This window comes from Entelurus aequoreus, linkage group LG03, assembly GCF_033978785.1.
Source record: "Entelurus aequoreus isolate RoL-2023_Sb linkage group LG03, RoL_Eaeq_v1.1, whole genome shotgun sequence".
In the NCBI taxonomy this organism is placed as follows: domain Eukaryota; kingdom Metazoa; phylum Chordata; class Actinopteri; order Syngnathiformes; family Syngnathidae; genus Entelurus; species Entelurus aequoreus.
This window is the reverse complement of record NC_084733.1, coordinates 62,836,955-62,851,434: the sequence shown is the minus strand read 5'-3', so window position 1 is coordinate 62,851,434 and position 14,480 is coordinate 62,836,955. Positions and strand designations below refer to the sequence as shown.

Sequence of the window (14,480 nt, the reverse complement as noted above, 5' to 3'; positions counted from 1 at the left end):
GGTATCTTTTAGCGAGAGATGACAGCAGTGGCAAGTCCTGCTGCTCTTTCCACCACTGTAGTGGGTTTTTTGAAAATCTTTCTCAGTCCATTATCACCTTCGGTCAGACTGACGCTTTCGTTCTCCTCCACATTCATTTTCCGTGTTGTCTCTTGTTTATCACTCGTGCTAATACCAGCTAGGCGGCTACCGCGTTTGGCGAGTAGCTTCAGCTCTCGCGTTGTTTTAGAGACGCTGACGCATATTGTAATCTGGACGACCCATGCAAAGTCTCGCGATAACCGATCCATGACTCTATAACCGATTCAGCTAGGAATTCATGGATTATTCGCATTGATTGAGGAGTCTGCTACCGATGCAATCTAATCGCTCACTTGTTGAACCGAATACTCGGTCGCATCGGTTTATCGTTCACAACCCTAATATATATGTGTGTGTGTATATATATATATATATATATATATATATATATATATATATATATATATATATATATATATATATATATATATATATATATATATATATATATATATATATATTAGGGATGTCCGATAATGGCTTTTTGCCGATATTCCGATATTGTCCAACTCTTTAATTACCGATACTGATATCAACCGATACCGATATCAACCGATATATGCAGTCGTGGAATTAACACATTATTATGCCTAATTTGGACAACCAGGTATGGTGAAGATAAGGTACTTTTTAAAAAAATTAGTAAAATAAGATAAATAAATTAAAAACACTTTCTTGAATAAAAAAGAAAGTACAACAATATAAAAACAGTTACATAGAAACTAGTAATGAATGAAAATTAGTAAAATTAACTGTTAAAGGTTAGTACTATTAGTGGACCAGCAGCACGCACAATCATGTGTGCTTACGGACTGTATCCCTTGCAGACTGTATTGATATATATTGATATATAATATAGGAACCAGAATATTAATAACAGAAAGAAACAACCCTTTTGTGTGAATGAGTGTAAATGGCGGAGGGAGGTTTTTTGGGTTGGTGCACTAATTGTAAGTGTATCTTGTGTTTTTTATGTTGATTTAATTAAAAAAAACAACAACAAAAAAACGATACCGATAAAAAAAACAAAACGATACCGATAATTTCCGATATTACATTTTAACGCATATATCGGCCGATAATATCGGCAGGGCCGATATTATCGGACATCTCTAATATATATATATATATATATATATATATATATATATATATATATATATATATATATACAAATACATACATATTTCTGTGTGAGTGTGTGTGTTTGTTACAATTAAAATTTGATTAAAATTTTTTTTTAAATTGATTTAAAAAATAAATATAAAAAAACACTTTTTAAAAAAAAAAAAATGTTAGATTTTTTTATAATCGATTAAGAATTGTTACACATACATACATATTTTTTCCTTCTAAAATATATATATATATATATATATATATATATATATATAAATATATATATATATATATATATATATATATATTCAAACACACATATATATATATTAGGGATGTCCGATAATATCGGCCTGTAATATCGGAAATTATCGGTATCGGTTTTTTATTATCTGTATCTTTTTTTTTGTTTGTTTCTTATTAAATCAACATAAAAAACACAAGATACACTTACAATTAGTGCACCAACCCAAAAAACCTCCCTCCCCCCATTTCTTTCTGTTATCAATATTCTGGTTCCTACATTATATATCAATATATATCAACACAATCTGCAAGGGATACAGTCTGTAAGCACACATGATTGTGCGTGCTGCTGGTCCACTAATAGTACTAACCTTTAACAGTTAATTTTACTCATTTTCATTAATTACTTGTTTCTATGTAACTGTTTTTATATTGTTTTACTTTCTTTTTTATTCAAGAAAATGTTTTTAATTTAGTTATCTTATTTTATTATTATTTTTAAAAAGTACCTTATCTTCACCATACATGGTTGTCCAAATTAGGCATACTAATGTGTTAATTCCACGACTGCATATATCGGTTGATATCGGTATCGGTTGATATCGGTATAGGTAATTAAAGAGTTGGACAATATCGGAATATCGGCAAAAAGCCATTATCGGACATCCCTAATATATATATATATATACACCTGCGATGAGGTGGCGACTTGTCCAGGGTGTACCCCGCCTACCGCCCGAATGCAGCTGAGATAGGCTCCAGCAACCCCCTGCGACCCCAAAAGGGACAAGCGGTAGAAAATGGATGGATGTATATGGATGTATACACATACATATATACATACATATATATATATATATATACATAAATATACATATATATACACACATACATATATACTAGGGCTGCAACTAACGATTAATTTGATAATCGATTAATCTGTCGATTATTACTTCGATTAATCGATTAATAATCAGATAAAAGAGACAAACTACATTTCTATCCTTTCCAGTATTTTATTGAAAAAAAAACAGCATACTGGCACCATACTTATTTTGATTATTGTTTCTCAGCTGTTTGTACATGTTGCAGTTTATAAATAAAGGTTTATTTTAAAATAAATAAAAAATAAATAAATACATTTTAAAGCCTCTACGCATGCGCATAGCATAGATCCAACGAATCGATGACTAAATTAATCGGCAACTATTTTTATAATCGATTTTAATCGATTTAATCGATTAGTTGTTGCAGCCCTAATACATACATATACATATATATATATATATATATATATACATATATATATATATATATATATATATATATACAGATATATATATATATATATATACACACACATATATATAAAGATTTTTATTTAAATCCATTTTTCTTAATCGATTAAGAATCGTTACGAATAGGAATCGCGATTTATTCGAAAATCTGTTCTTTTTTTTTGACACCCCTACTATTTTCCCAGTGTTCAAGATATTTTTATTTCACATTTTAGGTTGTGTTTCGCAAAAAATTTAATCAGGCCGATGTGCAGGACAATTTAAATAATAACGAAAAAATACTATACAACCGATTGTACCAGGCAATCATAATTTTTTTTCCTGGGGACGGAAATGACACTGGTTGGGTGCAATGGCAGTTTGTTTGAGCAAGAAACAAACCAAAAAAATCTGCAATACCTGAGAAGACTGCAGTATGCACTTAAATTTGAAGAGTCCAAAGTGGCCAGTAAGGTGTGCTCCGCTACATCTTTAGCCTGATTTCAACATTGAACAACATTAACTCTTTATGTACAGCACTTGAAGGACAAACGACAAAACCGCAGGGTTTCTTCTCACCTTTGTGACACTGGAGGTGCTGGAGAAGCATTTGACTCCTGCGAGAACCGCTTGCACCGCAGCTGAGTAAACGCGAGACAAAAGCCTAGGAAGTGACAAGCAATTAAGTCCTGGTTTTGCTCAAAAAGAAAAATTGTACATTTTGGAATAAAAAACAACCTACAAGACTTCCATTTTTTGGGGCTTTGTGCGCTGACTCCCTGTGGATGACATACATGAAAATATAACGAAAACACCAGATGAGCTAATGCGGTTTTGTAGTCTGAAATTTAACACCAAACTAGGTTAGACTATCATGACTGAAATAATGTCAAACCGTGGCTCACCAAGGTACGGGGTGTGCGTGGTTCCAAAGAAATAGGTCCGACAGCAAGCTAACGCTCCTCTTGGGGCAACACATTGCAATATCTGAGGATGGAAAGTGTAAAATCCATTAAAAGTCCTGTAAAAACTACAAGTAAACACAAAAAAATGCATAAACCAAATGAATTCTTTACTGGCATGTGGTGTTGTGACATGTTTTTTAGAGAGAATGAACTGCAGCAGGTTGGAATGTGTCCAAACACTCGACATGTTGTCATGCTAGTGTTCTTTCCACATGACAACACTAGGTGGTGCTGCAGGGCTAGATTCACAACAACCTTCAGCTGCATTAAATCTGTACCATGCTGCTTCTTACCATGTGTCTCGCTGCCCCGCCTGTAGGTCCCATGTTGCGGACTTGATGACTCTCAGAGGGGAAGTTGAAGGAGTAACTGTCCATGTCTTCTGAGGACGAGTGTGCCCCAAACAACACGAATGGCTGCCGGTCCTTACTGGGAGTACAAAGAGTGTCTTTTTAACATCAAAACTGCGTCTGTGTTATTTCACTACTTTGAGAAAATGACCTTTTGTCTGAGATGTTGCTTGAGATGAGTCCGTGGGAGTAATACATACGGAAGGCCTGAAAAGTAAAGTGCTTCATGGAGACTACAGTGCATCCGGAAGGTATTCACAGCTCTTCACTTTTTCCATATTTTGGTATGTTACAGCTTTATTCCATAATGGAATTAATTAATTTTTTCCCTCAAAATTCTACACACAACACCCCATAAAGACAATGTGAAAATGCTTTTTTTGGGGGGGGGGGGATTTAGGAAAAATAAAATATAAAAAAAATAAAAAATTACATGTACCGTGTTTTACAGACTATATAAGCCGGATCCACTAAATTTTAGAAGAAAAATGTTTTCCATATATTAGCCGCACCGGAATATATACCACAGATATATACATTGTAAAATGAATTATTTACACAATAAGATTCTGTAAATGTTTATTTACACCACCATCATTGTTTCCAAATGGTGTCTGTAACACGGCAGTAGAACGGCTGATCAAACAAAACAGAAGTCATCGTCACGGACCCACGAGCTGCGGAAGCTAGCTCTCCAATCAGCTAAACAGACTCAATAACACCACGGTAACGTTTTGGTGAATTTACTGAGAAATTTGTAAAACTAGAACAATACAAGAATAATGCCATCGTAAGTTAATAATACTAACACAGACACTCGTAAACGTGTTAGCATATTACCTAATGCAAACAAAGCTAGCGTCATTACATGTGGCATCGTATTCAAAAAGATTTGAGGCTGTAATTGCTGCCAAAGGTGCATCAGTATTATTGAGCAAAAAGCACCGTACATGTATTTTGGTTTTTTTATTTTTAATACATTTTCAAAGGACATTTAAAAAACATTTTTACATTGTCATTCTGGGGTATTGTCTGTGGAATTTTGAGGACAAAAATGAATGTATTCTATTTTGTAATAAGGCTGTAACATAACAAAATGTGGGAAAAGTAAAGCGCTGTACCACTGTCTACTTTCCAGGTGCACTGTGGACATACAAGAACTTTATTTGTTGTAGCGTGTCGTCTTACCTCTCCTGCCTGAGCCTCCGACAGCTCCAATATGGACATGTGACTCTCCAGATCCATCCGGGAGAAAAAGCTGCTCCACTGCCTCTCAAAGCTGCTCAAATCCTGGAAGAGACAACAGTGTAAAACACATCACATTGGACCACAATTACAATTTTTATAGATGGTGGCAGCGTCCTATCAGTTTTACCAAGTACCTGGGCCAGCAGAAGGTCCAGAGACACGGAGTCCAGTCGGCTGTAAAGCTGCCACAGCTGCTCGCTCATGTCTGACAACTGAGGAAAACGGGAAGTGACCGTTAAAGCGAAGCAAGAAGTAAAAGATAAAGTCGGACAATAAAACACATCACACCTTGTACTTCATGGTGAAAAAGCTTCCTCCGCCGATGCCCTCCAGAGCAAAGGCTTGGATTAGGGGCCACTTCTCCACCATGAAAATGTCAAACTTTTGCACGTGTCCTGAAAGTCACATGAAGCCAGCGTAAGTAACAATGCAGTACATGTAATATGTTGAAGGTAGTCAAGTACTGTATACCCAGGGAGCTGTAGGGCACACCGATGCGATGGCAGTCTTGCACCATTGTGACAAAACTGGATATCTTGAATTCCTCTGCCGCCTCTTCTTCCTGGTACTGCATGAGGAGGACACGGTGCCAAGTCAGGGGCAAAATGAGGCAACAGGGAAAACCAACCCCTGATTGGGACTTCTCAGATTTGAAGAAGTGCAGTGCAGCCTAAAAAAGCCGCTTTAATGTCACCATTTGACATAATGTAAACAAAATGAATCTATTCCAGGGTCAAACTGCAGCTATTCTAAAACCACCTGCACCACAAGGTAATGTTTCAAGTAACATTCTATTATTTTTAAGTTGCAGTTGCAAATATGCAAATGAAATCAAAGCGTTGTCCTTGGATGACTCGTGATGGAAGTGTATCATTTAAGGACGTGGGGAAAGAGGTTTTCTACCGTCTTATATTCCTAACTTTAATGCAGGAGCAACAAGAAGTTGATTGCTGAAAACTAAAACTTAAAAGCAATACATTTTGCACTCGCTATTAAAATGTGGCTGGGAGGTGAGTTTCTAACACAACTCATTTTCATTCCTCTTCCTGTCTTGTCGCTGGAGCCATATTGTGCTGAGCAGCCAGGACGGTGGCAGGTAATATGTTGCATTAGAGTCACATTCCCGGTTCTGTGGTCCTCGTCGCACATTTTTTTCCAATCGTATTCTTTTGTGAAGATACAAAAAAAAAGAAATTTTAGATGCCGACTTACTCAAATGGGTTTCACAAAGGATGTAAAACTTACAACAACTTTTGATTTCATTCCAATTCTTTGGGGTGACGATTCCCAATTCCTAATCGAAACTCTTTGTAACGAAAGGGTGCCAATGGCAGGGTGAACTCCATTACTCTATAAACAACACCAGGGATGCACACACTTTTTCAGCAGGCCAGCTATTAATAAAACGAACAAGTCAAATGTGTTGAATTGAATCAGACAGGGATGCTGATAAATTCCACAACTTGGAATGTGACATTATGAAAAAAGTAACCCCCCTTTTCCATATGGAAGAGGTTGGTTTTTAGCTTCTTACTTTGTCCAGCTCATGTACTCATTTTTACTGTATATCGTGCATCCAGAAAGTATTCACTTTCTACACATTTTATGTTATAGCCTTATTCCAAAATAGAATAAATTCATTTTTGTCCTCAACATTTTTCAGTGATTTTTTCATTTTACAATAACGACAATGTGAAAAAAATAATATAATAATATTTATTTTAAAAAAAAATCATATACGCCTAAGTATTCACAGCTTTTGCTCAATACTTTGTTGATGCACCTTTGACAGCAATTATAGCCTCAAGTATTTTACAATATGATGCCACAAGTTTGGCACACATATCTTTGCGCATCTTTGATTTTTTTTTGTTTTTAATACATTTGCAATTAAAAAAACAAACACACTTTTCACATTGTTATTATGGTGTATTGTCTAGAATTTTGAGGACAGAAATTAATTAATTCCATTTTGGAAAAGGCTGTAACATAACAAAATGTGGAAAAAAGTGAAGTACTGTAAATACTTTCCGGAAGCACTGTACTCTTTGGAAGAAAAAATTGCAAGCTAACTTATTAGTTTGGTAGCTTCTGTGTGCTGTTTCAGTGGTAGAGGCAGAGGATGTAGTGTGCAGCACTTATATTGTGAAGGCCAGTTGTTGGCAGTTGTGTTGTATCGACGTGCCTCTCGAGTTCCTGTCTGCCATCCTTTCTTTATGCTGAGCTTGCAGCATATCAGTCGACATCTTACAAGACCCTCGGCTGCTGTGTATGTCAATCAAGTGACAAATGTGAGGATGGATGATAGACCGACATCTATTTTTTTCGATGTTATGAGAATGACCTGACTGTATTTCTTTCTATTTAATGCGGGAACATTCCCGACATCTAAAGCTGTCTCGCTAACTTTAGCATGCCACTTGCTTGAACAACAAACCGTATGCGCATTGAATACGAGTGCCGATGGCTTGGAAAAAGGCGTTTAAAAAAAATCGATTAGTGAACATTAAGCTAGTTCATATGTTATGAAGTGGCATCATGGCTGCTGCTGACACAACAATGCAGAAAGCCATTGAGTCTTGCTCCTACAGTAACTTGTATCTAAGGCAGTAGATCGGCGTGCTCAAACCTCAACCTCCGTCATGCAGTAGAGGTGCAGGTTCCTCCAGTGCGACACGTAAGGCAGCAAGTAGCTGAAGTTGACAGGGTTGCAGTAGAGGTGTACACACTCCGCTTTGATCAGAAGGATGACGTCTGGAAAGAAGACCAGAAGAAGTTGCAGGTATACTCAAAAAAACAAGAAAACTACTTAAGATATTCACCATCCAGCATGTCCTCTGAGAATCCCTCCAGGGAATGTTCCATGGTAAAGGGACTTCTTCCATAGAGGCCATAGAAGAGGTACTTAGCCAGCTCTGTGCAGCCTTCGTTGTACCTGCTGTCAATTCCTACAACACATATGGAATGAGCATAGTCCACAGAATCTATCAATTTGTTCATATTAGACTTCCTTACCAAGAGAGCACAGGACGCCATCAGAAGTGGAAGTATCGCCCTCACTGAGCAGAGACTGAACCTGACGCAGACGGCAGCAACTAGAAATACATATTTCAAAGAGTAACAGCTTATTTAACTATGCACTCTTTTTGAAAGGTGCTATTTCACAAATACATTACATACTAGGCCTGGGCCAATAACACATTTTGCTTGATGATATATTGACCTACAAATTATTGCTGATAAACGGTAATATTGCCTTATTTTTATGAGCCAAATTAACCATTAATGTAATGATAATATATACTAATAATAATGCATGTATTTTAGGGGTGTGGGAAAAAATCAATTTGAATTTGAATATACAGTCTTGCAATAATATCCAAAGTCAAATAACTGTTAAATGAAAAAAACCTATAAATTGTATACCAGGGGTGTCCCAAAGTGCGGCCCGGGGGCCATTTGCGGCTCGCAGGTCATTTTTTAACGGCCCCACTGCACATTTTAAAAATACGATTGAAAAAAAAACAAACATTAAAAGTGGTATTTAAAGAGCAAACAGGTGAAATGTAACAAGAAAATGTAGCAATGTTTACTCTAATCACACAAAGCTGCCATGTAGGCTGTTCTTTCTTTAAAAAATAATAATGAATCAAAATCAATGTCATTATGAACTATTGACCTATTCAAGGCTCCAATTACGTCAAATTAATATTTTTAGATAATTTTTGGGGAAAATGTTGCATATTTTGTGTTTGCCATGTAAAAAAATGAGCTGTTTTTTTTAAAGAAGGGTCTAAAACGAACAAACAAAAAACATAAACAACAATAAAACTTATAATTGACAGATAGATCTGAAGTTGATCTCGAGATTATTGTGTTAAAAGTAAACAGTAAAAAAAAAAAAATTATAATTTATTTTTTAACACTTTAATAAGTAGGACCCTTTTGGATCCCCTACAATTTTAGTGTGATTAGTTTTTAAGTGTCATTGCTCAAAAAATAATAATGAATCAAAATCAATGGTGTTATGAGTTATTGACCTTTTTAAGGCTCCAATTATTATATAATCTCAAATATCCCACTTAAAAATTTTATTGGGTGAAAATATTGCATATTTTGTGTTTTTTTTCATTAAAAAAAAGGGTTTTATTTGACGAAAAGAGCATACAATTTAAATCTTTAAAACATTTTATATTGACAAATAGATCTAAGGTTGATCTAGAGATTTAAAAACTTGAATAATAACACAAATAATAATACTGAATAATGACACATTTTTTATATTTTTTGGACCAAAACCCTTTGGGGTCCCCGGGATCAAGCCTGAGTGTAGGCCTAAATGTATATTTTTTATACATATATTGTATTTGTTTTTAAATTAAAAAAATGAAAATTGCCCCTGCTAGCTTTGATATTTCAATGTGCGGCCCTCAGTGGAAAAAGTTTGGACACCCCTATTGTATACTGTTCCCTGTATCTCCCCTACATGACCTAATACCTAGAAGTGTGGGGAAACACTTATAAAACTAATCCTAATCCATCTAGTATCATTCAAAAAAGAGTGATCCGCATTGTGAATAAAGTGGCTTACAGGGCACCTACAAATTAGCTTTTCATTACAATAAAAACACTAAAATCCAAGGGTATGGTCGACTTTAAGACACCACAATGTATGTATGACAAACAATAACAATTTACCAGTGTATATTCAGGATGGTTTCAAAAACGGTGTTAATAATATCCGAAAGAAAGAAATGTTTAAAAAAAAAAACATTTGTGAAAATGAGTGCAAAGCAGCGTTGTGTGTCTTTTGTTGGAATTAAAGTATGGAATAAGTTGGACCAAAAGCTAAAAAACTGTATAACTTTAATTAAATTTAAAATAATTTGAAGAAATCAATTATTTAAAAAAATATGTTGACAAAGGATGCTAATGATGTAAAATTAAGGGGAGGCAGCTTTTTCATAATTGTTTTTTGTGATGAACAGAAAAACAAAAACATGTACAACTGCATGCATAAGACATGGGTACCGGTAGTTTTTTTCTATTTTTGTTTTGTAAATACACTGGGATAAGGTGTAATAAGCTTTAGCTTCTGCCTAGTCCATTTCAGACTATATGTATAAAAAAATGTCCTTCCCTTTTTGTCAAATGTTTAAATAAGAGAAACTTTAAGTACTGTAAAAACTGGACCACAATTGCTGTGAATATAAGGGATTCTGCTACACAAGGCTCATTTTAATTTAAAAAATGGCTGCTTGAGGGCCAAACTTGTATAAAAAAAATTATAGGCTATTGCTATAAAAGGAATTAAAGCTTCAACATATGAAATGTGAATCATATTGTTTTATTTACAGTGGTATCTCAGTTAACAAATGCCCAAGTCACCATTATTTTGGACAAAATGTCGCCATGGTTATGGGTTTATTTGTCTCAGTTAGTGTCCAATATTGCTCGTGATAAACTGCTGGTGCGTTGACAGAAGGGCTGCACAATTAATCAACATTGAGGTTTTAGTTTCTGCAAATACTCATTCCAAGAGGCTGAGTTGTTTTTATTTGTTTTCTCTCCTCCAGCTTCACATTTAATCAGAATTGTCGAGCCTTGCATCCCTGGCCTGCTGGCTAATCAAAAGTGGTTACAGGAAACAATGCTGTGTGTGCTACAGCCGATGCAGTCAGTGTGCTAATAACAAACACCATTGGTGTTGTATTACTGTACTGTATCTGTAAAAAGTTCTAATGGTGTACACCAAGCTCTACAGGATATTTTCAAACATGAAATACCCCTTGCAAGTAAAACTTTGTTTTTTGGACATGTACCTCAGGACTGACTGAAGAAAGATAAACACTTAATGAATATCCTACTGGTGGCTTGTAAAAAGACCATTACTAGGAAATGGATATCCTAGGAGAGCCCAACTTTGAAGCAATGGATGGAAACAACAATGGACATATATAAAATGGAGAAGATAACTGCCTTTATTAATTATAAATTGGAGAAATTTACTTCATACTGGGAAAACTGGGTCAACTATGTCACGCCCCAAAAACCTGACTTAAATTTTTTGAATTACTGATTGTAATGCTTAAAAAAAAGGATTACTCCCCTATATGTGTATATGTATGCATGTATATATATATATATACATGTATGTGTGTGTGTGTGTATATATATATATATATACATACATATATATATATATATATATATATATATATATATATATATATATATATATATATATATATATATATATATATATATATATATATATATATACAGCATATGAATCTGTTTGTATTTTATTTCTGATTATTATTATTATTAATGTATTATTTCTTTTTTGTTTATTTAATTGATGTGTTTGTAGATATTACTTTGTGGTTTTTTTGCTGTTTCTTTCTTTTTTGGGGGGTCACTTTTTTAGATCTGTCAGGAATCCTCTCAGCTGAGAACGAAAGTGATGGCCAGCTGTCCCTTCCCCCACACTACAGGTGTGCTTCACACACTATCAACATCATCTCCACAAGTCATGTGGAGAAATATTTAACAACAAATGCAGAGGCCAAGGCTGTGTGTAGGAGCAGCAGAGCATAATGTGCAGCTCTTTGTGCCAAATCAAGCAGATCTACTGTTGCATCATAAACAGTGGAATAAGTCAGCAAAAGAAAGCTCCTGGTACCAACATCCACAAGGTGGAACTCCTTTGATACAGTGGATAGAATTGTAGAAATCCCCATGAGTGACCTGACTACTCTGTGCACCAAGCTGGGAGTGACGTGTTTAAAAAAAAAAAAATAGTACCAGTTCCTGCATGAATACTGCAATGCCATGAAGCCTCTGACTGCAGCACTGGACATTCTACAAGGTGACTGTCCTTATGGGACTTCACTACCCACACTTGAAGTTCTAATGCAGAAGACCCTGGCAGTGAAAGATGGGCTCTCCAGGTGACTGCAGGCCTTCCGGATGCTATAGAGCAGGTATGTTCCATCTTTAAGCTAGTTAAAATGTTCTTTCATCACACTATTCATAACCATGGAACAGAATATTAATTATCATTGCAAAATTAAATCCATAACATCGATCCCACATTAGGCATGGTTTGCACAAGTAGCCCTTGTAAGCATAAACATATTTCCAGACTCGTTTTGCCGGTGTGCTGGACGACAAAGATGCCCTTCTCGCAGCTGTCAGTTGTCCAAAATTGTAACTCAGATGGCTGAGAGATGCAGATAGAAGAGAGCGAGTAAAAGGGCTTCTGACAGCAGAGAGCTACACAACTGGTCCCCCAGCACAGAGCCTTGCCAGTGTGCCCACCACCTCTGCAAGCCAAGGTGAGATGGACTTTTTCACTTTTGAGGCACAGCCAGAGGAGACCTACTCTGCCAAAATGTAAGTCATGGACTACAGCCTACTGTCAGCCTATGACCTGCAGATTCTGCATCGGTTTACAAAAATGAAGAAAATGTTCTTAAAGTATAACTCTCCAACCCCATCGAGTGCTCCTGTGGAACAGCTTTTCAGTCTGGGAGGTTTGGTCCTCACATGGCAAGAGGTTTGAGAGGCTTTTGTTAACTAGGTACAACCACTTGTTTACTCGCCCCACGCCACTGTTTGACTCATAACTTGATAATTAGAGCTAACACGTGGTGTTATACACTGTTTTGTTTTGTAAAACCACACCTAGCTGCGCTGATGTTGTGAACAACAGGTTCAATGTTCATAAGAAAAGTTAAAAATAATTTAAGTTACATTTGTATTTGTAGGTTTTGCCATTGCAGTATTAACAGTCAGGTAAAAAAGACAGTCTTTATTTTATTTGATAAAAAACAAAGAATTTATGTCAACTGCAGTAAAGATAAACTGTCGTTATTTTTTATTTTTTATAGATAAAACAAGTATTTATGCGCAGTAAAGAAAGACTGTCATTAATTATTTTTTTTATATGTAAAACAAGTATTTATGTTAAGTGCAGTGAAGAAAGACTGTCAGTATTTTTTTTTTATATATAAAACCAATGTTTATCTTATGTGCAGTTGTTGATGTTAAATAAAGTGATTATTTGCAAAACAGCTTGTCATTTTTATGTTGAGGCGGCGGGGGTAATGTCAGGAGCTGCATTGCTGAATGTAAATATTACAGTAACTTGTAATCTAACTTAGTTACTTCACTGATTAGTTGATTTTAAAAGTAACTAAGTTAGATTACAAGTTACTTTAATGATTAGTTGATTTTAAAAGTAACTAAGTTATTTTCTAAAGGAGTAATGAGTGGTCATTAATCAGATTAGTTTTTCAAGTTAACTGTGGCAACACTGGTCCTCTTGTAGTGGTGTTGCGGCGTTTGTATTTGTTATGGCTTTTGCAATCGTGCTTTAGCTGAAAGCTGTAATTTTGTCATTTATATTGTCTCATCGCGTTTGCAGTCGTCGAGTCCTTTCTCGCCCCCGTAGCCATTCTTGTTTTGCCGCCTGATGGCGATGACGCCACAGACGGACGTTTAAAGTCCTCATTGTTAAAAGTGATAAACTTCATATTAAGTCTGCCATTCTTAAAAACAATGTGTTCCTTTTTTAGTATCGATTAATGTGATTCCTTTCCTTTTAAAACAATGTTGGATCGAATCCTATCTTTCAGAAGGCAAACGTGCCGAGCATAGATTGATGTAATTACATTTAAGCAATGGTGTGCCGTCAGGGCCAGCAAGGCCTTCTCTGCTGGCCTAACATAACCAGAAATCATGATCATATTTAAAGATAAAATTCATTTTTAATCTACTTTCCCTAAATATCTAAAATGATTCATATTCTCTTCATGTCATATTATGCTCCTTCCAGCGCTATTGTTTTTAGGTTATACAGTTTTTATCCAATCAGAATTCAGCTAGCTTATGTTGCCATGCTGTACCAAATCTGCCTAGGGCCTTCAGAATCAATAATGCAGGCGTCTGTGCACTGTAAGTGAACGGACACAAACATTTGACAGACAGTTGCGATAGCCAATCAGATCACGACTTGTTGTCAGTAAGGCCTTCTACATGATATATAGTGATATTATGAGCTAGGTAACATAAGAACTCCATTACCCAGCATGCCACAGTAGTGAAGAGCATGCACAGTAGCCCCGTTTAGGTTGTTGAATGTAGACATGCAGCGGGATGTTTTTGATGAGCACGCTGTGGAGTAAACT

General features: G+C 35.6%; 1 protein-coding gene across 2 annotated transcripts in view; it reads right to left on the bottom strand.

The window, feature by feature from the left end:
• The window catches only part of dnaaf9 (dynein axonemal assembly factor 9), a 63,581-nt gene that overhangs the window by 47,793 nt on the left and 1,308 nt on the right, over positions 1–14,480 (bottom strand). Inside the window, exons 2-14 of one of the 2 annotated variants that reach the window (XM_062042400.1) lie at positions 8,302–8,381; positions 8,109–8,234; positions 7,916–8,040; positions 5,758–5,854; positions 5,575–5,681; positions 5,421–5,498; positions 5,227–5,328; positions 4,190–4,260; positions 3,982–4,117; positions 3,629–3,710; positions 3,466–3,502; positions 3,303–3,387; positions 3,144–3,220 (exon numbers count right to left, since the gene is read on the bottom strand). In XM_062042400.1, the coding sequence (XP_061898384.1) occupies positions 3,144–3,220; positions 3,303–3,387; positions 3,466–3,502; positions 3,629–3,710; positions 3,982–4,117; positions 4,190–4,260; positions 5,227–5,328; positions 5,421–5,498; positions 5,575–5,681; positions 5,758–5,854; positions 7,916–8,040; positions 8,109–8,234; positions 8,302–8,381 (1,203 nt within the window). The remainder of the gene's footprint in view (positions 1–3,143; positions 3,221–3,302; positions 3,388–3,465; positions 3,503–3,628; positions 3,711–3,981; positions 4,118–4,189; positions 4,261–5,226; positions 5,329–5,420; positions 5,499–5,574; positions 5,682–5,757; positions 5,855–7,915; positions 8,041–8,108; positions 8,235–8,301; positions 8,382–14,480) is intronic. The other variant, XM_062042401.1, reaches the window with a different exon arrangement.